Source organism: Protopterus annectens, chromosome 3.part0, assembly GCF_019279795.1.
Source record: "Protopterus annectens isolate FY-2018-M chromosome 3.part0, PAN1.0, whole genome shotgun sequence".
NCBI lineage: Eukaryota > Metazoa > Chordata > Ceratodontiformes > Protopteridae > Protopterus > Protopterus annectens.
Genome location: NC_056731.1, coordinates 397,676,780 through 397,704,392, shown reverse-complemented (window position 1 = coordinate 397,704,392; position 27,613 = coordinate 397,676,780). Strand labels below are relative to the sequence as shown.

The window sequence follows — 27,613 nt, the reverse complement described above, 5'->3', positions numbered from 1 at the left end:
GGGGATTCTCACTCCTCTTTTCTTGATACACTGAAAAATATTAGTGATCAACCAAACACCCTAATATTGGACGATTTCAACTACCCCACCATTAACTGGGAAAACTACTCATGTACCAACTCCTTCACTCAGAGCTTTCTGGAATTCATAAATTCCAATGCCCTGGATCAGCTTATCCACACCCCCACAAGGGGCAACAATATCCTAGGCCTAGTCATTGCCAACATGAGTGACCAGTATTCCACACCTGAAGTCAACTCCTCGTTGGTCAGATCCGACCATAAGCTAATCACCCTAGATATCCACATACTTCCCCCACCCCCCCATTAAGGAAACCAGGGTAAAAAATGTCTCCAAAGCCAACTTGATGCTTCTTAAGACAGAAGTGGTGAACTTCATGACACCCATGCAGATGGACAATACAGTTACGACTGCTGAATCCTACACAAATACACTCTATAAGCACTTACACGAGTGCATGGATCGTGCTATCCCAAACAGAACCAAGACGCTATCCTCCAAAAAAAGGAAGCCAATCTGGTGGTCCCCTGCCATAAACAAACTCTACAACAGAAGGAAGAAATTGTTGCAAAAGAGAGTAAAATCCCATGAGTGGAGGAGCTCCCTGGTCAGCCTCAGCAAGAAGCTGAGATCCCTTATAAGATCCTCCAAAGCTAGTTATGAAAACAAGATTGCCACTGATTCTAAGGACAACCACAAAGCATTCTATAGCTATGTCAAGAATCTCAATGGCAACACCCAAATCTGCTCCGAGTTACAGCACAATGGCACAAAACTTACAGAACCAACTGATATTGCCAACATCCTGGCAGATAGGTTCAGTGCTAACTTTACCCCCCTCTCACCCCCTAAAGGGCCCATATCTATACAGGAAGAATGCAGAGTCCCTGTAATCACAACTTCACAGGTAAAAACAACACTCTCTAAAGCCAAAAACACAGCATCAATGGGACCGGACAACATCCCAGGCTGCATTTTACATGAACTTCAGAACGAACTGTTCAATCATAGCCTCACATCAGGCTTTGTCCCCACTGAATGCCGCACAGCAACAGTTATCCCACTCCACAATGGGGGAGCCACCACTGATCCTGGGAACTATCACCCTATTAACTTGATGAGCCTCGTCTGCAAGGCCATGGAACGTATCATCATGGAATTCATAAACAAAGACATTGGTAACCTCCAAACTCTGGACCCCACTCAGTTCGGGTTTGTGAAAGGCAGATTTTGCCTCCTGAACCTGGTTGACTTCTTTGAGGCAGTCACCAAAGCTGTAGATGAGGGTAAGATGGTTCACACAGCCTATCTTGACCTCGTCAAGGCTTTCGACACCATCCCCCATTCTGGAATTATAGCTAAACTCACTAAACTAGGTATAAATCCCTATATCACAAGATGGGTTGCTAACTGGCTCACTGACAGAAACCACACTGTAAAAGCTGCAGACTACAAATCTGACTTCAAACCAGTGACAAGTGGAGTACCACAGGGTTCAGTCCTGGGACCTCTCCTGTTTGTTATCTACTTCTTTGAAGTACAGGCTAATACAGAAGGCCTCTGGCTAATGAAGTTTGCAGATGACTGCAAACTAGGAGGTATAGTCAAGTCCCCAAATGATGTGGACATCCTACAGAAGGGCTTCACTGAGACAGATGCCTGGTGTCAGAGCCATGGCCTCAAGCTCAATACCAAAAAGTGCATTGATATCCCCTTTGGTAAAAACTCTTTTCCCATGAACTACCACATAGGCGGCAGTCTTCTTAACACTGAATGTGTGCACTTGCCTTGCTTCATTTAAAAAGTTTTAAATTGCTAATTTTGTAGAGTTTTAATTGAATTTACTGTTTAGGACTACACACTCAAGTGTGGTAGCCTTTTCTGTGTTTATTTACTGTGTTATTGCATTGTTTAGCCTGTTTCAACAAAAAAAAAAAAAAATACTATCTTGTTTGCTCGTTTCCCACCTTTTCTACCCAGTTCATATCCCAGGCTTTGCTTGTCTCAGGACTTTATTTTATGTGCTCAGAACTATCCAGACCTTGCTGTGGTAGAGGGAAGTCCTACTGCCTACCAGTGGGACTGGTGAGCATTGTACTGCCTATCTAATGCTAGAGGAGTGGTTTCCAGCTCTGAAATTGTACTTTTATTAGCCTTTTGGGGCTGATTTCTATCCCTTTCAACTTTCTGGCTTAAAAACATGTGTGTTTGCACATTTTTCACATCGTGCAGCACTACGAGGCTACAGTTAAACTATTCCAGGTGCCAGAAAGTCTGCTCTTCAAATTTTCCCTTAAAACTAGCTGGTTTCTCAGTAGTAGCACTAAAATCTGAACCCCTGTGACTAGCACTTGCTCTAGAACCTGCTGGAAAGCACTAGGAAGCCTGAAACTGATACAAGCACTCAGCTCTCCTTGTCAATAAGGAGAAATTAATCGTAGGCACTAAACAGCCTTCAATTGCAAAGTACCTTGCAAAGGTAAGGGAAAACAGCTCTTAAACTTTACAAAAAAGCACCTAAACAGGCATGTCCAAAGGTCAGCTTCTGGTGATTTCTCCTGTCCACCTGGTGAATCTGGGCATAATGGGGCAATGCGGCAACTGCCTCATGTACACAGACAATCCTCTCCTCCTACCACCCAACACTACAACTTGTGAGAGATGCACTTACATAGTCAGACTGGAAGCAAAGCTCTCTCCGGTCAAGATTGTGCTAGACAGTCAAGAGAAGGCTAACACCTGCATTACACCTCTAGCAACTCATAGCCCTTCAAAACCCACACCATCAACACCCACACATAGCAACACTAAACCCACATATGCTGAGGCCCTTAACATTAACCCGTCCAAGCAACAAGGACCTCCGAAGCTGAAACGCAAGCAAACACCAGTCACAACCAAAGTGACACATAGCTCACAACACCAGTGTGCCACCCAACAACAGCCCCTAAGGCAAGACAATGTACCCAACACTTTAGTCATAGGTGACTCTATAATCAGGCACACTGATGTCCCACTCACCAGGCTGAACAAGGAGAAAATTACAGTCAGCTGCCTGTCGGGTGCCAGGATCCACCACATAACGCATGCACTCCACAACAAGTACAAATATGACTCTGTCATTGTCCATGCTGGAGTGAATGACTTGAGACGTACCTCCCTGGACTACATGAAAAGAGACATGGAAGAGCTCTTGGATCATGTGACCCAGGCAGGTATGACCCTAGCCCTGAGTAGCATCCTGCCTTCACCCAGAATGATACCACAGTATAAGGACAAAATGATTGACTTCAACAATTGGCTTAGCTTCTGGTGTCATTCAAAGGGGATCCAGTATTTGTCTGCCTGGAAGACATGATCGACAAACCACGATGCTTTGCCAGAGAAGGTCTGCACCTGTCACTCCTGGGATTCAGGTTACTGGCTAAAGTTCTTGCCACCCCTATAGTGCCTTTTTTAGGCAAGGTTCAAAGGATAAAACCACCACCGTAACAGATACAAGCATGCAAAATCTGAAAGTAATGTTACTCAATGCTAGAAGTCTAAACCTAAAAATGCACTCTCTCGAGGCACTCCTAAAAATGGAGAACATCGATATCTATGCAGTGACTGAGACCTGGTTCAAGGCTCCAGAGAGCACCCATGCAATACCAGGCTACAAGTCTTACCACACTTTTCGGCCAGAAAACCAAGACCGAAACACTAAAGGTGGAGGCGTGTCCATATTCACCAAGGATATTCACACCTCCAGGCTAGTTGCCCAACACAATGCATCTGAAATTCTCCAGGTGCAACTAACACTAGGTAAGACTGCAATCCAAACTGTAGCTTGCTACAGATTCCCCACCATACTCCAAGATTCTCACTACACCTTCCTAAACATACTGGAAAATATTAAGATACAACCAAACACCCTAATACTGGGTGATTTCAACTACCCTGCCATTAATTGGGAAAACTACTCGGGTACCAACTCCTTTTCCCAATGGTTCTTGGAATTCATAAATTCCAATGCCCTGGATCAACTAATCCATTGTCCCACCAGGGGCTCCAATATCCTAGAACTGGTCATTACCAACATGGGAGATAGATGCTCCACACCAGTGGTCACCCCCTCATTGGTCAGGTCTGACCATAAGCAAATCACTCTTGACATCCACATCCTACCCCCACCCCCCAGTAAGGAAACCCTCCTTAAAAAACTTCTCCAAAGCCAACATCATGCTACTGAAGTCAGAAGTGACAAACTTCACAACACCCACGCAGACGGGATCTGGAAGTTCGACTGCAGAATCCTACACTAAGGCACTGTACGAGCACATCCACTCGTGCATGAATCGTGCCATCCCAAATAGAACCAAGATGTTCTTCTCCAAAAAAGGAAGCCAATCTGGTGGTCCCCTGCTATAAACAAACTATACAACAGAAGGAAGAAACTGTTGCAGAAAAGAGGAAAATACCAGGATGCAAAAAACTCCCTCACCAGCCTCAGTAAGAAGCTGAGATCCCTCATAAAATCCTGAAAAGCTAGTTACGAAAATAAAATTGCCAAAGATTCCAAAGACAACCAACCACAAGACATTCTATAGTTATGTCAAAAATCTAAATGGCAATGCTCAGATCTGCTCTGAGCTACAACAGAATGGCATTAAATATACTGATCCCAAGGATATTGCCAATATCCTGGCAGATCGATTTAAGTGCCAACTTCACCCCCCTCTCACCCCCTAAAGGGCCCATCTCAATACCAAAAGATTGCCAAATTCCGATAATCACAGCCACACAGGTAGAAACAGCACTCTCCAAAGCTAAGAATACAGCATCCATGGGACCAGATGACATCCCAGGCTGTGTACTACATGAACTACAAAATGAACTGGCACCCCACCTAAGTGTCATGTTTAATCATAGCCTCACCTCAGGCTTCATGCCCACTGAGTGGTGCACAGCTACAGTTATCCCGCTCCACAAGGGAAGATCCACTTTGGATCCCGGGAACTACCGTCCCATCAGTCTGACAAGCCTGATCTGCAAGGGCATGGAAAGCATTATCATGGAATTTATAAACAAAAACATTTGCAACCTTCAAACACTGGACCCCATCCAGTATGGGTTTGTGAAGGGCCGATCTTGTCTCCTGAATCTGACTGACTTCTTCAAATCAGTCTCCAGAGCTGTGGATGAGGGTAAGGCGGTCCATACAGCTTATCTGGACCTCGCCAAGGCCTTCAACACCATCCCCCACTCTGGAATCATATATAAACTTACTAAGCTGGGCATAAATCCCTACGTCACTCGATGGGTTGCCAACTGGCTTACTGACAGAACCCAGACTGTAAAAGTAGCCAACTCCAAAGCCAGCTCCAGACAAGTGACAAGTGGAGTACCTCAGGGTTCAGTCCTGGGACCACTCTTGTTTGGCATCTACTTCTCTGAAGTACAGGCTAACACTAAGGGACTCTGGCTAACAAAGTTTGCAGATGACTGCAAATTGGGAGCGATTATTGAATCCCCAAATGATGTGGATATTCTACAAAAGGGCCTTACAGAAACAGATGCCTGGTGCCAGAGCCATGGGCTCCATCTTAATGCCAAGAAATGTACAGTTATTCCCTTTGGAAAAAAAACATGCACCCATGAACTACCACATAGGTGGCAGGACACTAAACATTGAAAGTGTGATGAGAGACTTAGGGACACAAGTGGACAGTGGTCTCACTTTTGATAACCACATCGCCACAACAGTCAGGAAATCCTTCTATGTGGCACACCTCATCACTATGGGCTTTTCATCCAGAAAAAAAGAGGTAATTGTCCCACTGTGCTCATCCCTCATTAGACCCATTATAGAGTATAATGCCCCATTTGGTATGTACCTCACAGGACATCTGCAACAGCTGGAAAGGCCACAGAAATACCTTACTAAAAGAATCAAAGGCCTAAAGCAGATGCCATATGCTGACCGTCTAAAAAACTCCAGCTATACTCTGTGGCATATAGTCTACTCAGAGGTGATCTCTGCTTAACAGACAAGGCCATGTCAAACCCTGAGCTGTTGGACATGCTCCACTTAAAGAAATCCCAATCCCTCAGAGCCACACACTCCAGGGATCTAAACCTTATCATCACAATGAACAAAACATGCTGGAGGGATAGGTTCCTGACCCAGAGACTCCCCATACTCTGGAATAGGCTGCCCATACATGTCAAGCAGAGCACCTCATTGGCCCTCTTGAAAAGGAACCTTGATGATTGGATGGGAGATAAGAAATTCACCCCGGGGATCATGTCAGTCGCCCTGCTAGACAGGGGCCCAGAGAAGTAAATATTGTGGGAAGAAATTTCCAGGGAATTGTTATGGCTAGGCTTGCATAGGCCTTAGGGCTGATAGCCTAGTACCAACATATGAACCTATGAACCTTGGGACCCAGGTGGACAGTAGTCTCTCCTTTGATAATCACATTGCTACAGTAGTCAGGAAATCCTTCTACATAGCACACCTTATCACAAATGGGTTCTCATTCAGCAAAAAGAGGTCATTGTTCCCCTCTACACGACACTCATTAGACCCATTGTAGAGTACAATGCCCCTTTTGGAATGTACCTCATAAGACATCTGCAGCAGCTGGAAAGGCCACAGAAGTACCTCATAAAGAGAATTACTGGCCTCAAACAGATGCCCTACACTGATCGTCTCAAAAAACTCCAGCTTTACTCTGCAGCATATCACCTACTCCAAGGTGATCTCTGCCTAACATATAAAGCTATGTCAAACCCAGAGCTGTCGGACATGCTACACCTAAAGAAATCCAAATCCCTCCGAGCTACATGCTCTAGGGACCTAAACCTTGTCACCACAATAAACAGGACTTGCTGGAGGGATAGATTCCTGTCCCAGAGACTTCCCATACTCTGGAACAAGCTACCCATCTATGTCAAGCAAAGTTCCTCATTAACACTCTTTAAGAAAAATCTTGATGAGTGGATGGGAAATAGGAAATACACCCCGGGGATCACATCTGTGGCTCTGCTCGACAGGGGCACAGGAAATTAACTTTCTTGAGTTGGCGTAAGCCAGGGAACTTTGTTGGCTAGGCTTACTTAGACCCTTGGGCCCATAGCCTAGTACCTACCTATGAACCTATGAACCTATGTAGGAAAGAAACAACATCAGCCTATACAACAGAGTAAGCTGTATCAGAAAAAGAAATAGAGGTACTTACGTATTATCTCAACCAGATTCCTAACGTGCCGCAATTTGTAATGTTTTTGTGAAACTATTTATGTTACCCCGAAATGGGTTGTGTGAAGTCTTAAATAGTATTCTGTGACATTGTTTATGACATTGGAAGAGGACTAATGGAAAAATTTATCTTCCTGGCTACCGTCCTTCTCCGACCTACCTTAATGAAAAATGCAATAAAAATGACTACTGCTTTGGAGTCCTGTGAATAAGGACCTGGTTTTTTTTCTTAAATGTTTGTAAATGTTTCGTACACACGTTGTAACCAAAACCATTTTACACAAAAAAAAGTATGCAGACAAGTGAATAAATAAAAGTTGTATTACAATGGAAAAGTGCTAGTTACAACATGAAAACTGTAAGAGATGTACACTACATTCAGTGAATACAAGTGGTGTGTCTTTGGGCTTTTCCCATTTAGGGGTCGCCAAGGAGAAATGTCGGAAATTAAAATATCACAGTATGCCAAAAAAAACTGTGAAATACTGAATGTCACTGTCCAGGAATAAAAAGCAGGAGTGCATGCATTGCACATCCTTTACTATGAAGACTGACATTGGCTAACGAAGACTCTGAAGCAGCAGTCAGGTGGATTTTATGTTACACTGACTTACGCTGGAAAACTACATTCCCGACAAAAACAAAATGTAACCGTTATTCCTCTTCCTGACTCATACACAATGTGATAGAGTAATAATTAGTACTTTACACACCCCTTTTAAGATTAACATAAATATTTTCATCCAAACATGACGAATTTTGGCAGGTTGGAAATCTGGTTGCGATGATACGAAGTACCAAAATAAATATGTCCCCAACAATTTCCATTTGTAATATGGGGAATCAGATTCAGGTATATATATATATATATATATATATATATATATATATATATATATATATATATATATAAATCTAGGACGCTTGATCGAAAGATCAAATGTCCGAATCCATAACTACCCACCGAACACACTTTAACGAAAGTGCTTTCATCGAAAAAGAGCTTTCGTTAAAGTGTGTTAATAAAAAAAAAAAACACTACGTTAACATTTTTGACGGGGGCTTCGCATGTCGATAGATATAGATATAGATATAGATATAGATATAGATTTAGATTTAGATATAGATATAGATATATGGGTCCCCTACACATAACTGAAATGCCACTTACCTGACTTTCACATGAGCGAGACAAATACGCCGAAAGAACAAAACACTGACCACTCGGAACACAGATGGAGAACCAATGGAAAGTAACTGCTCAGTCAGCATGTCGACCTTTGCCCCTTACTTCCATGGTAGTATGATCTCGCCGTTGGAATAGTTAGTTGGGGGGGGCACATGTGGGTGTGCTGACTTTGCTTCTGTTTTAGTGGTCTTGTCGGGTTAGCAAACAGGTTACTTACTGTTAGTTCCCCATCGGTAATCCAAGCGGTCAGTGTTTTGTCCTTTTGGTGTTCTTGGCTTGATCATGTGAAAGTCGGGTAAGTGGCATTTTGGTTAATACTTTGTTGAAACACCTTTTGATTTAATTACAGCATTCAGTCTTTTTAGGTAGGAGTCTATCAGCATGGCACATCTTGACTTGGCAATATTTGCCCACTCTTCCTCGCAAAAGTGCTCCAAATCTGTCAGATTGCGAGGGAATCTCTTGTGCACAGCCCTCTTCAGGTCACCTCTCAGATTTTCTATTGGATTTAGGTCTGGGCTTAGGCTGGGATATTCCAAAACTTTAATTTTCTTCTGTTGAACCCATTCTTTTGTTGACTTGGATGTACACTTTGGATCACTGTCATGTTGAAATGTGAAATTTCTCTTCATCTTCATCTTCTAGCAGATGTCTGAAGGTTTTAGGCCAAAAGTGACTGATATTTGGAACTGTTCATAATTCCCTCCACCTTGACTAAAGCCCCAGTTCCAGCTGAAGAAAACCAACCCCAAAGCATGATACTGCCACCACCATGCTTCACTGTGAGGATGGTGCTCTTTTGGTGATGCAAAGTGTTGTTTTTGCGCCAAATGTACCTTTTGGAATTGTGGCCAAAAAGTCCATACTTGGACTCATTAGACCATAACACATTTTCCCACAAACTTTTGGGAGATTTGATGTATTGTTCTGCAAATTTTAGTCAGGCCTGGATGTTTTTCTGTGGAAGAAAAGGTTTCCGTCTTGCAACCCTACCCCACAGCCCAGACATATGGAGAATATGGGAGATTGTTGTCACATGTAGTACACAACCAGTACTTGCCAGAAATTCCTGCAGTTCCTTCAGTGTTACTGTAGGTCTCTTGGCAGCCTCCCTGACTGTTTTTTGTCTTGTCTTTTCATCACTTTTTGAGGGATATCCAGTTCTTTGCAACATCACTGTTGGCCCATATTTTCTCCACTTTTTGATGACTGTGTTCACTGTGTTCCATGGTATATCCAATGCTGTGGAATTTTTTTGTACCCTTCTCCTGACTGGTACTTTTCAACAATGAGATCCCTTTGATGCTTTGTAAGCTGTCTATGAAGCATTGCTTTTGCTGTAGCAGACAACTGAGTAAATGTCAGGAAAATCCTACTAGGGCAGCTGAACTTTATTTGGGGTTAATCAGAGTCTCTTTAATTGATGGCAGGTGTTTACCAAAAATACTGAATGCTGTAATTAAATCAAAAGGTACTTCAACAAAGTACTAGCTTAAGGGTGTGTACACTTATGCAACCAACTTATTGTACATTTTTTTTACTTTTTTATATTTTTCCCCCTAACAGATTTGTTTGTTTTTCAATTGAATTGTACAGGTTCTAGGTCACATTAAAGATGGTAAATGTTTTGAAATGATTTATTGTGGTCTCATTTTTTATATCACAAAAACCTGGCATTTTAACAGGGGTGTGTAAACTTTTTATATGCACTATAAATATTTTTTTGCAGAATACTGACAGACGGAGAGTATACTTTGTTTATTAATGTTTTCTGTAGCACACTTTTACTTAACACATCTTTGTACTTTTTGTTTTGAAAATCTTGTAAAACATTCAATTGCAGTAATGACATGAGAAGGTTGTTGTTTTTATAGGATTGTGACTTTGTAATATGTTGACTGTTTTTCCAGATGTACTATAAGTAATAGAAAACTAACATCTATGTCTGCCAAGTGTTACAGCCAAAGAATGACCATGAAATTTTCTCACAGCTGGAAAATTCAGGACACAATAAGGATGCTTAATTAACATTGCATTACTTACTACAGTGCATATTTCTGACAAACTCCACTCATTTCATACCACTAAGCATGTGTGAATCTAAACTAACAATATCCTATCTCCGCATATGATATACATGCAAATCCTAGGCCTCCATCACTGGCACAAGATGTTTGCAATAACTAGCACCTTACCATTTCATAAAAGGCTTGGGTAAAGTCTCAAAATAAATCAGCACCATACTGCATGGCTTACAGACAAATGTTCAGCAGCTAGCATCCTTTCTGCAAATTACTCATGGATAAAGTCTCAGCTTCTGTCATCTGTAGCATTCCAAATCAGCTGTAGCCATCAGCTGTACATCCATATCATTCCAAATCAGCTACAGCCACCAGCTGTACATCCGTATGATTCCAAATCAGGTGTGCATCTGTATCATTCCAAATCAGCTACAGCCACCAGGTGTACAGATGCATCATTCCAAATCAGCTGCAGCCACCAGCTGTACACTTTTCAGGAGGTATGAGCAAATGATTTACATCCAATATGTCTATCAGAACATGTGGTCCATGGCTAGATCTGTAGGATGCACATCACTGCATCTTCAGTACCCAGTACACTATCGGTCTACATGAGGTTCTGGTAAACCATCAGTAACCAACACTCTTACAATTACAGGTAAACCATGAATAACTCCTCAATAGTCAGAGATGCTGCTATTATAATTGAAGCGTGTCTAATTCTTTCCTAACTAATAGCCCATCACTTCACAAAAGCCCTGGTGAAATTTCAATAAGCAGACTCTGCTGTTTTCCTACATAAGACTCAAGTAAATGGTACACAGAGAAACACACATGATCAAAGAGAGAAATCATTTTGTGTAGGACGTGGCAACAGCCTCTACAGTCAGTGCCATGCCATACCATACAGAACACGAGGGGATCATCCCTATGCAGTAAAACAACTACTCCATACAAAACATGAAAAAATATTTTGTTGAACATGAAGCACTCAAAAATCATCTTCAACCAATATCATATCCTTCAAAGGGAGTCATGGGAAAACTTGCCATAAACAAGCAAACTATAATTGCGCATGACAAATATGCAAATCCTTATGAATCAATAAACTATAATTCCAAATATAAGTAAGTCTTCCATTGCCTGTATCCTCTTTCAACATATAACATTATTCAGTATACAATATTATAAAACATTATTCCCCAGCTAGGAAACTACACTCTCTAAATAAATCACGTTTACTCTCCAGCAAATCTAAAAATACTGCTGGTGGCTCATTCTATTCCTATTTCTCCTGTCTCCAAATTTTGCAAATCCCTACCGTTGCACTTAAAGCAAACTGAAAAACTAAATGTTTTCAATAATCAACTTAAATAATACCTAAATATCTCCATGCTATGCTGCTCAACCCCAGGGTAATACCTTAGCTGTAAGCATCAAAAAGTACTCTAATTTACTACTTTCTAATTCACTGTATTGTTATGCCTCCTTACCTTTATTCTCTTTCAAAATACAAGTCTTTCATATATCATTTCTACTCACCTGAAAGTTTATCTAAGTACTCATTGTCTGCTATACCCATTTCTATCATTTCAAAGTATCTTTTTACAGGATTTTCTCTCTTTCGATCTTAGCCTGATTCGATCTTAGCCTGATTTTTGGCATAAAATCAAAGTACTAAATTTTATTGCGCACAAATAGTTAGTAATGTAACTTATATTTTATTCAATGTATGCCATTGCAGGTTCATCTCAATACTGCAGGATTTGAATTATGTTTGCATACTTTATTCAAAGTATTGTTTAATCTCATGTCTCTGTACAGAAACTGTTATCCAATGTGAATCATTCTTTATATTAGTGTATAACATTGAATAATGTTTTTCTACAGCTTTTCTCCCCAGGTCTCCATTGAAAAGTTTTTCTGTTTTTTTTTTTTTGTTTGTTTTGTTTTTTTTACCAGTTGATTAATTCCAGACAAGTATAAATAAATAAAGCAAGTATTTGTCTTTCAGAAATGCTGTATATTAATGTGATCAAATAAAGGATGGATAAATTACCTTGCCGTCCCTATTCCCCAACTCTACAATTCAGACCCAGTCTCTGATTTTAGGTCCAGCTCTATTCTTCCTACACTTGGAAAACTACTTGAAAAAAAGGCTGCATACAGTTAACCAATTATGGACAAAACACTCACTTCTATGCAAACAACAAGATGGTTTCTAGGCTGGCTGAAGTACTAAGACGGTTCTTTATACCTTCACAAATTGTGTATTCCTCAGTGTGAATAAAGATAACCTGACTGAGTTAGTTTTCATCAACCTCACTAAGGCTTTTGACATAGCAGATCACAATTTCTGTTCAACTGTCTCACAAGCTGAGGTGTTAGCCATAAAACAACTGGATTTTTAAATGACTTTCCCTGTTGAAGAAACTTCAGATTTAAAATTAGGCCTCATACTGTCCAACTTCCTTATTAACCAAAGGAGGTTCCTAAGGTTCCATGCTGTCATCACTGCTATTAGCTTTATTAATAATGTCCCTTCTGACTTACCATATCAACCAGTCATACTTGAAGCAGGTGGTGTTGTAATATGTTGATCTTGACCATCATCAAGCATCAAAAAGGAAATGGAAAATTATATAAGTCAGCTCTTTTCAAAGCTTTAAAGCATAGGCTCCATCCTCACCCCCCCAAAAAAAACTGAAACTATGAATTTTGGAAACAGAAAGATCAAGCAAAGCATTCCCAACTGGCAAATCTATCACAGTAAACATCTTCCCAATGAATACTGTGACCATTTTCAGGACCAAGGAGTCTGACTAAATTTCCTTTAACACTTAAATAAGACAAAAGCTCAAATCATACCTCTCCATCTGCAGACAAGGAAAATTAAACCAAAGGCCTTTGAAAAAAAGGAACATCCAGCAAAAAAATCTGGACATCTAATTAATAGCACTACATTTGAATGGCAAATAGCACATAGCTCTCCCCATTTCCAGTACAAATGTGGGGTACTATTCAGAAATTTGTTTAAAAAACAGAGAGTGACAATATAATGGAAAAATATATGCAAATTATCAGATATTGTGTAAAATCTGTAGACTTTAGTAAACTGCACTACATTCTACCACTCAAGGTAATTTATTTTTGCTTCAGAAAAAAGTGAGTTTTAAGATGTGTGGCCTCTTTCTTTAAATTATTGTTGAGACTAGTATGTTGGTTATGTAGCATGTTTTTCTGTGTACTAGATATTTTCAAAAATCAGATCTGATGAGGGGATGCAGAAAATTATGTGAAGGGGTAAATCAATCCTGAAAATAGTGACATACCTCCAAAAATAAGGACATCATAAATCAGGCCTGAAAATAAAAACATTCCTCCAAAATAAAGATAGTTGAGAAGTTTGACTCAAGTTAACAAACTTCTTTCCTGCATAATGAAGATTTCACATTTCATCTTTACAGAAAATATAAATGGAATTGGAAAAGTGGTTTACTTGAACAGTTAGAATATAGTTTATCTACTATATCAGTAACTTCCAAGAAAAAAAAATAAAAAGCTTTTTTTGTCAGATGTGTAGATTTGTAACCCTGTGCCATCTAAAAGATGACATCACTTTGGGGCCATGACTTGAAGTAAAAGAATTACCAGTTAAAACAATATTGTAATTCTTACTTGCCACACTTTTGTTTAAATTTCTAAATTTAGAATAATTTCTAGTGCTATCCAACTTATCATCAGGGTTTGTAACTACCACCTTACCTTTCCCACCACAGCAACACTGCATTACCCATCCGCCATAACAAACTCCATTGCACATATCCTGACCTCTCAATAAATGGACCTAAACTTTGGGAATCACTCCCCAGGCTAAATGGTCTGCAGCTGTGTCCTAGTTATCAATCAGGATTGAGAAAATACCTCACGGAAAAGCTAACTGCTCATGCTGCCAGAGAGTATACTGGGTATACTGAGAGGCTATCCTCTCAGTATACCCAAGAAACCCTAGTCCTGGGGGACTTTAACATAGATTGGGGCTCCTGTTCATCAAAATCCCCCTCCATTCATATCAACCTCCATGAATTCTCTCAAACCATAGTCACCCCTACCAGAATTGGCAAACACTCCCAAAAAGAGAGTATACTGGACTGGATACTTGTAAACAGTAACCCCCTAATGTACACTGCAGGTACCCTCCCAGATGATCTAAGTGATCTTCTCCTGACTTATATAATTAAACAAAAAGCTATTACCCCACAACAACCCTTGTTTAGGAAAGTCAGAAGCAAAAGAGACCTTGACCCTGCTAAACTTCAACTGGAACTTAAATCCTGCAACTGGATTATAATAAAGCATCTCCCCTTAGATGAAGCTGTAACCTATTTTAACAACAAATTTATTGAAATCCTAGACCTACATGCTCCTGCCCACCTAATAAGAACAAAAGGTAATAACATACCTTGGCTTTCCAAAGATACAAGAACAAAATTAACAGTAGAAATAAACTATGGGCTATCTGGCGATCTACCAAAAATCCCCATGATCACAATAAATATAGACATGCACGGAATGAAACAAAAAGACTTGTCCTACTGAATAAAAAACACTACTACAGTAGGCTACAGATGAATAACCAAAACAATCCTCAAAAATTCTGGGCTGGGATCAACAAATTACTGTATCCAGGTAAAACATCAACACCCAACCCGGCTGTCAACTCAAATCAAACCCGAGAACATGTTGCAGATAGCTTCAATAATTTCTTTACTGAAACTATTCAAGTTCTAGCCACCCAACTACCTCAAAGTTCCCTTGATGAAATTAACACTAAATCCAACAGCCAAAACCTATTCTGCTTTCAGCCTGTATCAACCTCCTTTATATGCAAGCTAATCAAAAAACTAAAACCACAACCCTATCTGCTGACCAACTCCCAGCGGAATATCTACAAATGACAGCAGATGCTATCGCCTTTCCAATCTCTATACTATTCAACCGGACCATATCAGAAGCCAAAATTCCCAATATCTGGAAAACATCTTATGTGATTCCATTACATAAAGGAGGTCCCTCTACCGAATACTCCAATTATAGTCCTATAGCCATACTCTCCCCACTTCCTAAGATCATGGAGAAATGTATACATAAACAACTTATGCAACATTTACTCCAGAATGACCTGATGGCTAATACCCACCATGGCTTTCGGCCACATCATAGTACACCACTGCCCTACTGTCCTTTACTAACACCATTAATAATAACCGCAACAACAACCGCACCTCATCTGCCCTCTTTCTAGATCTTTCCAAGGCTTTTGACATGGTGAACCATCAACTAATGATTAAGACCCTACAAACTCTCAGTCTACATCCCAAATGCCCTTTTCTGGTTTAAATCCTATCTCAATGACAAGCAACAAGCAGTCCTCTGGCAGAATAAGCTCTCAAATCTATTACCCAACACTATCGGAGTTCCACAAGGCTCCATACTAGGACCACTACTGTTTTCTATCTTTATTAATGATCTTCCTACTATCATACCGAACATCAGCTGTATCCAATATGCTGATGACTCCACCCTGATCTGCTCTGCCACATCTCCAGATGACCTAAAAATGGATACTCAGACTATTTTTACTGTTATAGAAAACTGGCTTTCCAAACATCGCCTACTACTAAATCCCAAAAAAAAAACAAAATGCTCATATTTCCACCAACCCAAAGGTCTATACCTTACTCCTTTACCATACAAGCTAATGATGGGACAGTCATTTCCCCGAACCCCAATACCAAACTACTAGGTGTCACTATAGACAATTACTTAAAATTTGACCTCCATGTAAACCAGACAATCAAAACCATCAACAGAAAACTTGGTTCACTCTACAGAGTTAAAACTTTCCTTACCCCCATAGCTAAAAAAGCCATTGCACGCTCGCACTTACTCTCGACACTCCTATATGCCCCCCCACTTCTAGCAAGCATAAGTAAATCTGAACTAAATAGACTCACTACCTGCTATAATCACATCGCCAGGTTTGCTACGGGATCTCCTTTCAGAACCCATCACTGCATTAACCTCAAACAGCTCAGATGGTTGGAATTTCCCAATCTCGTCAAGTACTACTTTCTAATATTGGCTAATAAAATCCTAAAGAACCCAAATAACACTCCAGCCCTTAGTAACTACATCCTCTTCCATAAAAACACACAAGACTGCTACGTTCATCCAATAAGTTACAAATACAAACAACTAGAATTAACAATGTTGCTGGCATGGCCCTATTTGCAAATTCTGTAAGCAGAACCTGGAACAAACTACCAGGTGCCATTACCATGCTCTCCTCCCCAGACCTATTCAAGGCCTCAATTAAACAACATTTGGAACTAAAATGGATATGCCACTGTGACAAGCCTGACTAAAATGAATATGCCACTGTGACAAGCCTGACTAAATCAACATAATGTATGTAATTACTTAGCTAATTTGATATTGTTTATCTACTACTAACTTTAAAATGGAAATTTGTAACACTGACTGTCTGAATCTACTTCTACCTGTATTCCCTTCTTAATTACACCTATAACTAAAATTATAATACTATATATAATCAATGTTTTTCTTCTTTCTCAACTGTTTTTTGTTCTTGTATTGTGCCTGGAGCTTATCTCCCCGGTCCTCCGCTGAAAATGGACTTTGATTCCAGTCAGACTAACCCGGTCAACAAATGTAAAATAAATAAAAATAAAAAAAATAAAAAATAAAAAAATTATCCAAGTATTTAACTGATATACATTCTATGAAATAAGATCTTACATTACAGTCCCTATTGCTCGACATGCAGAAGTGCTTGAATTATGGGTCATTTTCCCATCTTTTTTCTCTTCTTGTATATATTGTGTATACTGTGCTTCACTGTGTACTTGTACCTCATTATTCTGATGGACTTGACTTGTATTTTATTTTACTATTTCTACATTTTGTTATATTTTTCTGCCTATAATTTCGTGGCTGATCTGAAAATTGTCCACATAGATCAGTCTCTGTCCCCAGTAAGTACTTTAAATAAATATATAAATACATTTTCAGTTGTTAGTTTCAACATCACTCTGTATGAGGCCATGGCTAAATTCTTAGTAGCAATATCTTCTATCATTTCCTGTGAGCCATGGTAAATGCTTACATAAACAATACCTTTGTCATTCCACTGAATAGAATCCTGCATAAGCAGCAAATGAAAGATGGGTAAATCCTCCGGATTTAATATAAAACCTCAGTTAGACAAAAATAATGTCTCTGTATTCAGCAACCTGCCATTCTGTTTGCAGTATGGATAAATACTCAGCATATCTTAACTTGTTACTCTTTTTTGTTTTTAGATTCAAGTATACTATACCTGCATTTGTAGCATTACTCTTCTTTATGTAGAAGTAAAAATGACAAAGTCAAAACTAAGACTTTCATGTAATCCAATATTTTTTGCCCTTCACAGTATTAGAGACAGCATTTGGTTTTGTCCATAAGTCTGCTAGCCCTGACTAAAGCCAGCAGCAATCTGGCTTCTGATTGCAAAATGTAAGTCCCATGACAATTAAGATGACATTTATGTTTTACAGTTTGTTTTTACACCATTGCATCATCTACAGTGCGTTGCAAATGTTTGATCACAAACAGCTTCCTCCTACTGAAACAATTCACTTTGAATCCATAAGTTGTATAACCAAGTACACACACACAAACACACACACACACACACACACACACACACACACACACACACACACACACACACATGCACACATACATAAACATAAACATCCATACACACATGCAAATAATTGTACATGCATACATAAACACACACATACACACATGCCTACACATGCACACACACAAACATGCATACAGAGACACACACATAAACATAAGCATCCATGCTCACACACGCATGCACATAAACACACACACACATATTCACATAAGTTTAAACATCCACACAATCACATGTATACACACATACACACACACACACACACACACACACACACACACACACACACACACACACACATCATACTTTACAAAAGGAAGTAGCTGTATTTTTTGAATGACAACATTTGCTGAACTACAACTGCATGATGAATACATTATCTGCCCAACCAAAAATTGTTGCATGGGTTTCTCACATTATTTCTTTCAGGATGATCTTGTACAGCTGTTTGTCGTGTCTTTTTGGGTGCTCTTTGAAATCTTTATCTGCTTACACCCCACCTACTTTATTTTGATTATTGTTGTGTAGTTGTCTTAATATCCTATTTGCATGATTGTCTTCTGCCGTGGTATATGGCATTTTGCCTGTATCACAGGAAAGAGAAGTAGTGTCTGAGAATCAAGTTTCTTTTAGTTATCAGTCTGTTAGAAGAGCAAGATTAAAGAAGCTTAAGTCATTACGTCTCACTTGCTATCATTCTGCCTTTGATTAAAGAATGCACACATGTTGAGCACTGTTCCATAATATCAAAATGGGAAACATCCAAATACACAGAGCAAAATGTAAAGGCACTGTTGTTACTGGTAGAGGGTTTAAGTGGTTTCCTAAACAAGGATAATAGCAAATTTGTTGGATAGGATTTAAGCAAGTTTCATGAACTCTTGTCTTTTTAAGCATAACTCTTCTTTCATATTGGAATTATAATTGCTGCTTAAAACAAAATATTACTTGTTTTATTCTTGATCTCTATTTCTTGTTTATTGACTGAGTTCAATTATAAAATGTTTAAAATAATGACAATGTCAAACCACAATGGAGCGCTGGTCCTTTACTTTAATATGAACCATAGCATTACTAAATGGAGCAAATAGAAAAGCTATCAATGTAAGCTACCTCTTAAGTTGTGCAAAGCAGGTGATCTGAAAGCAAAGAACTTTGTGTATGAATACTGCACAAATGCTTCTCGTGCATGTCTCATGCTTTGAGTTCAGCATTTTCTGAATATTTTTCTGTCCTATTCTTTCCACCTGGTCTTCCTCCCCCCATCCAGTTTGTGAACTACAGAACAGCATGTGAAAGATGGCTTCCTCCTACCTGTCAGTTACTACACTCACACACACACACACACACACACACACACACACATACTCTCACACATACACACGTGCAGTAGCTATTAAAAATAAATGCCACAAGATACAAAAGCAGCCCAAATGAAGCACATAGCTATGTTTTCTAGCACTCAGAATTACTGCAGATATGTTAGTTTCATCTGGAGCCTTTTATATTCAAGGCACAAATTAATTTGATAGCCTTCATTCTTGGCAGTTCTGTTTTAAAATTTTAGTTATTCAGTGGAAGTTACAACAATTGTTAATTATTCTCCACAAAGTGAATAGAATTTCTGAAAATATGAAGTGCGTATAGTTTATTATTTTTGAAAATGTTATCCTAAACTTCAAATGTTTCTTTTGTTAGTGTTGTACTTCTTTCTAGCAATATACACAGTGATCAAGGTGGTGCACTGCATAAAGTTCAGAAAGCATATTTTAGGCTGATTAGCATAATTAAATCCTCATAACTAGCAAAAATTTGATTCAGGATATCTGCCTTTAAATAGTAGTTATATATGATGGGCATAAGTAAATGTAGACATCAGCCTGAGGTCTAAATTAAGAACTCTCGGACTTCCCTTAAACTCAACACCAATGGACTGGGTTGTCATATCACCAAATTATTGCCTAAAATTGTTACAGTTGGCTGCATATTTTTGAAAGTCTCAATATGGAATTGACAGTCCTGCAAAAGAATGCCAGTCTAGCATCATTGACTAAAATGATGCAAACTAGGTGCAGGAAAATGATTTTTTTCCAACTAATGAATTTCTCGCAGCTTGATTGGGTGATGGTGATTTAACCCTATTATCAAAGCAGTGCTATACTGCAGGGGTGTTAAGATACAGAGGAACAGTTGCTGCAGTGACAAGAAAGTTATTACTGCATAACTTTTACAACTCTGACAGCATGTATAGCTATAGTTCTCAAGAGATCATGGACAAATCTATACAGAATCAGGGACAAATCCAGAAACAATCAAGGACAATCAGGTGCACTTTTAAAATAATAATACTAATAACCTGAGATACTGAGAAAACAGAGTATGGAATAGTATACATATTCTGAAGTTAATTCTTAACTCTTGTCATTATTTATTTGTGTAAGTCAGTGCCTTTTCTCCAAAGTCTCTTTAGTTGAGGGATTAAGAGGGACACAGCTAAAATTTGAGCCAAAATTAGGGGCAATTGAGAAGTGTATGTACAGAACCAGCGAAGTACTGGAAACATACAAAGGCATCTGATTTATGCAGATGTTTCCTCAGAATCTGCAGCATAAATGATTGCTCTGCTGCTAGATACGGGCAGCTGAAAGTCTGCAACGCATTAGAATAAGTTATTCCTATATCTGTCTGTTCAGGGTCGATACTGGTGTGGCCATAACCTGATATAAATAAAAGGCACGGATCGGTACCTGGATGCATCAGTGTTTGTGTGGGAATTTCTGTGAAATACAAACAGTTACGAATTGAGTTTAATAAAAGTCACAAGATCACACTACACAGAAAGTTAAGGAACAGCTAAAACCAATTGGTTTTCATGCCACAAAAAAAAAAAAAAAAAAAAAAAAACACAATAAGAAATTTCAAACTTCAAATGGATTGGGAGTAGATAATCCAGATCACAGATAAAATACTTACAGTCCTCTGAGGCGCAGCCAGATTTTTTCGATTTGTTCTGGCTGCAGGTATTTCAGCGAGTTGCTTTCAAATTCCTCTATTTCCTTGGTTGGAGACTCCATGGCTTAAATTCGTTGTCAGCACCAGACATCAGGTCACAGGACCTGTCCAGTACTTCCCCAATTCAGAGACAGCAGTTGCCGGATAGCAGCGAATAGCAGGTGTCCAGATCAGGTGTGAGGCTAGTCTGGCAGCAGAATGCCATGATCACGGGTACATCAGGAATGCAGAATGACCTCCAGATAGAGTCATCAAAGATATGTGTGATGTGTTATCAGTAATAGCCAGCGGAGAAGTCTGAAAAAGAGGTGGGGGGACCCTTCCACACTGCAGGCTTCCCTGGAATCTCCCTGTGGGTGGGTCGGCGGAAAACATTAAAGGCTACTTCACTGTCTGGACGTTTTCCTTCGTCCTAGCTTGTCGCTCTTAAGTCCCGAGGAAGGAAGCCCCCATCCCAACCCTTTCGTTTAAGTTGGACCACTCCCACACCCATCGACCGCTGGAGAAGGATAGCTCCTCGGGTGAGATGAAGCCAGCAAGTGATGAACGTGACCTGTCTATGAGTCCAGTCAGGAGAGACGGCAGCAGTCTGAAAGGCTTCAGTGAGTTGTGCAAAAGGCACTCACATCCATGCAAAGAACCCATTTAATGAAAGGACAAATCATTATATACGGGTAGTACTAAAGCACTGAAGGTTACAGCTAAACAACGTAGACCTCCCCTGCAAAAAAAGCTTAGTGTGTGTGTGTGTGTGTGTGTGTGTGTGTGTGAGATATCGTGCACGTGTGGAACATTTATTTTTCTTATTTCTTCCAGATTTCAAATTATTATAAAGGATGTCTTATAATGTAAATGAATTAGATTCTAAGACTGCACGTATACATACAAATTACACGTACAACTGTAGATAATGTGTGTGTGTGTGTGTGTGTGTGTGTGTGTGTGTGTGCGCGCGCGCGATGTCCAGACTTTCGTAGAATGTCCAGATTTTTGCCTCACATTTTATCTGTTCCTTATAAACTTGGTGGTTTTCTAGAAAATTATTGAGGACTGAAGTCACAAAATAATCGCAGACATCTGAGTTTCAAACTTCGTGTTTCATAAAATGGGTGTTAATGCAAAATCTATTATTCAAACAACTTTCTAAGTTTATACGAGCGATATTAAGGCTCTGTCCATATTATTGGGACCTCCTCCCCCCATTATCTTTGTCTTTGTCCGTAATTCTTGTGCTCAGAGGTTGAGAGGTATGCACGGTGTGCAGTTGGCACAAATAAAGAGTAGAATGCAAACTGCAAAACACTGTAATTGTTGCCTTAGTACTGCAATCTTCACTCATAAATTAAGAAAAACGCCACACATCTCCAGGGACTAGGCTCATGACTCATATTTTTCCAAATAATGTATAATATTCCAAATAATGCAAAGTATTAATCACGTTGACACCTGGCGCGTAAAGCATTTGTATTAACATGCACTTGCTGGAAAAAGAAAAAGAAGCAAGTCAATAGTTCTGAAGTCTGGCATTATTTACTCACTATGAAAATTACTGTTTTATTGCAAAAGTCACTGAAAACATGTAATACCTTCCATAATAAAGAGACCCAGTAGACAGCTACACACACACACACACACACACACACACACACACACACACACACACACACAAACCTGCAACACGTGATACAATACTTCTGGGCTTTTTTAGATTCGAATTATATAAATGTTTAACCAGGTAAGTGAACTGATCAATTCCAGATTCGTTTCAGCTACTATTAACGGCATAAGGGGTGGGTAAATAAATGTAATTACGTATGATCATTTTAGAGAAGCCAATCAACCCGTATTTCCTTGATGGACAGAAATGAGACTAAAAAAAAAACAAAAACACATGAATTCCATCCAGAAAGTAACAATGGGGCAGAACCCACAGCCTGGAGCTATCGGGCAGAGGTTTTACCAACTCTCTTCTATAGCCATTCAAAAGATAACAGACTAGAATTAAAGCATATTCCTAATCTTAACCAACTCAAGATTGCACACATTATTTACAAACCCAGAAAATGCCCTGCCATAACCACTCATATAAGTAAATATATCCCCCACAGAAACATGATACAGGTTCAAAATTCAAATGATCATCATGGGTGAATCACTGTCCTCAGTATACATCATCAAAATATGAAACTCTGTACCACCTGACCTACAAGGAGAACCAAATCAAAAATATGTCTTCACGATTTAAGTCATCTTTACAATGGGGCATACTACTGTATAAGGAAATAGCAGAAAGTAAAAAAAGTCCCACAAAAAATCCTAATAGGCAAAAAAAAAAAAAAAAAAACATATCTCACTCATAAATAGATATTCACATGCTCATAACATTTTTCTCAAAGTGTCTTAACATATCCTCTGTCTCTCTCTTGTCTGCATACATTAACTACCCACACTGTAATATCATGACTCTTTCTACATTACCTCTTCATCCTACTTCATCATATATGGACCCCCTATCGACTAAGCACATTTACATTATATTTATTCCTATCTGAACTGTATTTGCCTTAACTTGGCTTGTAATTACACAACTGCATATTTTGCACTAAAACTGCTTTGATCATAAAAGAAACATTCAAAGTTTGAAATGTAGAGCTTTTGCCAATGCACCTACTCTGAAAAAGGGCCTTGGTTCAGACAGACAGTCCCAGTAAATAAAATAAATATGTCTTCCCTCCCAATTCTCATTCTGCATGGGAGTATTGACCTCAGTAGGAGATACAAATAAGAATTTTCTCGCCCTGAAGCGGAAGGAGAAGGACCCCACCCCAAGGGTTATGACATTATCTCACTGGTAGAATAAATAGGATTAAATGAGTCAACTGGGGACATATTGCTGAAGGTGGGGGCACCAGAGGAAAGAAAATGTAAAATAAGTTCAACTGAACTTCACATTTTGGCTAAAATAAAACAAAATGTGGTCCGTGCAATACTGTTCCCAAAATAACTTCTTCCACATACTCACTAATGTGTTTTATTAAAATCAAAAAGAGGAATGTGCGATGTTTCCTCTGAATCCCAATTCCACAAGTCTACTCAGTTATAGGAAGAAAAATATTGCTCTCTTATTTCAAAAAGGACCTTTTCCAGGTTTAGATGAAATCTCCCAAAAATATTGACGACTGCTGTCTACTGGGCTAGGTGCATACTGAAAAAAATGTCTGTTTCTGGCTCTGCTAACCAAATAGCTAAAGGTATCATCATAAATAACTCATATGTTCATGCTGGGCATATAAAAGCAAATAATCTTTGCCTCTAAAGTAAACTAATACTAAATAAACCTAACTAAATGAATAAATCAGTGAGTTTAATTATTTATTTTATATATTGACGTTTGTTCACAAGAAAAGCCCAAATGCATAATAAATACCCATTTTCAGTGGAGGCCCATGGAAAAAAATATTCAGAGAGCTTGATAACATCAACTAAAACAGCAATATAGATGTAACTAGAAATAAAACCATAGAAACATACAATTTGGCAGTGGACTACATAAGTTACAATAAACCATGAGGAGACTCCAGTGATGTGCTAATAGCAAAAATAAAAAATACATTTAAATACAACAATCAGTGTGTACAAAAGTATTAGAAGTATAGTCTATCATGCTAGGAAAAAATATATGTAAGTCCCCCCCAAAAGTGGGAAGAGGGCAGATGCAGAAAGGTACAGGTAGATGGTATGATAAGCATTTATTAAGAATGTAAAGTATTTGTTGATGTAGATCATACAGGTGAGGTGCATGGGTGTAGCCATGAGTTAATGAGAAATTCATTGCAGGAGAACTTAAATATATGGCGGCTATATTATAGTTCTGATTAAATATCAGGCAGGGTTCCATAGTTCGCCCCATACTTTTTGTGGTATACAGATTTCAAGCAGATTTTTGTCTTGACAGTACAGAGGGTAATTTGGGAGAAAGTAATGAAGTGCTGAAGAAATAGAAGGGCGGGTAGAAGGGTTATATAGTATTCAATGGATTAGAAAAAGTTGTGTATGTGCTAGTTGATGTGGTGGTTCAAATCAGATGAGAACATGTAATGTAAGGCAGTGATGAGTTTTATGTGTCTTTTTAATAACACTGCTCCAGTTGTGATTTTTAGAGAGATGGATGTTAGTCAAAATATGTGCACCACTGAGAAGAGAGAGTAAAAGATGAGAGTTAGCTAGGGTGATTCTCCTAGAAGGAGTAGTTTTTTTTTTTTTTTTGCTTTATATAGCAGACCAAGGTTTTCATGATTTTTTTATAGAGGTTTGTATGAGATGATTGAATTTTAAGTTGTTATCTATGGTGAGCCCACGCAATTTAGCATGAGTAACTACTTCAATAGATGAATTATTTAAAGAAGTAATGTGGAAATTACTTTTAGCATTGACATGGGACTTTAAATGCAGAACCAGTTTAGTCTTTTTGGGATTAGGTAAACATTGCTTTTGATTTAGCCACAGTTCGACTGAGCTGAAGGCTTTTTGTGTCATGGATTGTAGTTGTAGTGGTTTGTCTGAGGTGCTGATGAGAGTTGAGTCATCTGCATACTGAATAAAGCAAGGTTGCTGAGAGGAGGTATATAGGTTATGGATAAAATGTTAAAGAGCAATAACTTGATTATAGAGCCTTAAGAACACGTTTAACTGGGAGTAAAAGAGAGATAAAAGAGAGCCATTTGACATCTTTCAGGAATTTAGTTAGAGACCCATAGAAGATTTCTGAACTGCCGCCTACTTTTTGGCATTTTCCAGCTTGCTAAACTTGATATCTGTATTAGGAACTGTATTTAGAACACATCTAGAGCCTGTTTACTGCATTTCCTGTGTTGCACTTATTTTAAAATTATTTTTTTTCTTAAAACTTGCATTCTACCTGTCTCTGGCCTAGCACTCAAGTGTGGGGTAATTTATTGCACTATTCTAACTTGTTGCTACTTGTGTATCTCTGCTATTTTTAAACAAAACAAAAAAAACAAAAAAATCTTGCTTGTTTCCCACTTTCTGAAATTTAAAAAAAAGTTCAGTTACAGGTTTGCTGTTCTGAACTGTTTGTAAGTTTCTTGGAGGCCATTGCTGGCTTGGGCTAAAGGGAAGTCTCTGTGTTCATCAGTGGCAGTGGTAAACACTGAACAGCCTGCCTGCCCCTGTGGGAGTGGTTACTGCCTAGAAACTGTAGTTTTATTGGCCATTTTGGGTCAATTCCAAACTCCTTGATCCCCCTCTCTTAAAACCCGATTGCCTTGTGGTTTTGGCGTCTTTTCAGACTTGTTGGCTGTTGGTGAAGCACCCACCAAGAGGAGAAAACGCTGAGAGAAGAAAGGAGCCACTTTTGAGATTTTAAGTATTTTTCTTCAGATTATTTGTCAAGATTTCTGCATTGCCGCCTACTTTTTGGCATTTTCCAGCTTGCTAAACTTGATATCTGTATTAGGAACTGTATTTAGAACACATCTAGAGCCTGTTTACTGCATTTCCTGTGTTGCACTTATTTTAAAATCGTGTTTTTCTTAAAACTTGCATTTTACCTGTCTCTGACCTAGCACTCAAGTGTGGGGTCATTTATTGCACTGTTCTGACTTGTTGCTACTTGTGTATCTCTGCTATCTTTAAACAAAACAAAAAAACAAAAAAATCTTGCTTTTTTCCCACTTTCTGAAATTTAAAAAAAAGTTCAGTTACAGATTTGCTGTTCTGAACTGTTTGCAAGTTTCTTGGCGGCCATTGCTTGCTTGGGCTAAAGGGAAGTCTCTGTGTTCATCAGTGGCAGTGGTAAACACTGAACAGCCTGCCTGCCCCTGTGGGAGTGGTTACTGCCTAGAAACTGTAGTTTTATTGGCCATTTTGGGTCAATTCCAAACTCCTTGATCCCCCTCTCTTAAAACCCTCTTTTGCGCATTTTTGCGCATAGCGCAGCATCAGGCAGCGCCGCTTAATCAGGTTTAAACTATTACTGGCTCCACAAAGTGTGCTCTTCACTTTTTCCCTTAGAACTGTTCCAAATCTCAAAGTAAGCACTCTATTTTCCTTCTAAAACCCAGACGTAGCTAGGATAAGTGTCTTATAAGTAAGCACTAATAAACTAAAGCACTACACCCTTTTATACTCCCTTTAAGTACTTTGCTCCCTATTGGTCCTTTTTGATCATGTCAAAAAGTAATTCCTTATACTATTCTGGCATGTCCAAAAGTCAGTTTCAGGTTTATTCTCCAGTCCAGCTGGTGAATATGGGAATCTTGAGGCAATGTTACAACTGCCTTATGTACACAGACCACCCTCTCCTCTTCCCAACAAGCTCAAATGTATGT

At 39.1% G+C, this 27,613-nt stretch overlaps 1 protein-coding gene across 2 annotated transcripts in view; it reads right to left on the bottom strand.

The window, feature by feature from the left end:
- LOC122796397 (calcium/calmodulin-dependent 3',5'-cyclic nucleotide phosphodiesterase 1C-like) overlaps nt 1–21,991 on the bottom strand; it is a 2,375,955-nt gene extending 2,353,964 nt beyond the window's left edge. The window contains exon 1 of one of the 2 annotated variants that reach the window (XM_044064848.1): nt 21,225–21,991. In XM_044064848.1, the coding sequence (XP_043920783.1) occupies nt 21,225–21,325 (101 nt within the window). In that variant the 5' untranslated portion in view covers nt 21,326–21,991. The remainder of the gene's footprint in view (nt 1–21,224) is intronic. The other variant, XM_044064849.1, reaches the window with a different exon arrangement.
- Between the last annotated feature and the right edge of the window lie 5,622 nt (nt 21,992–27,613).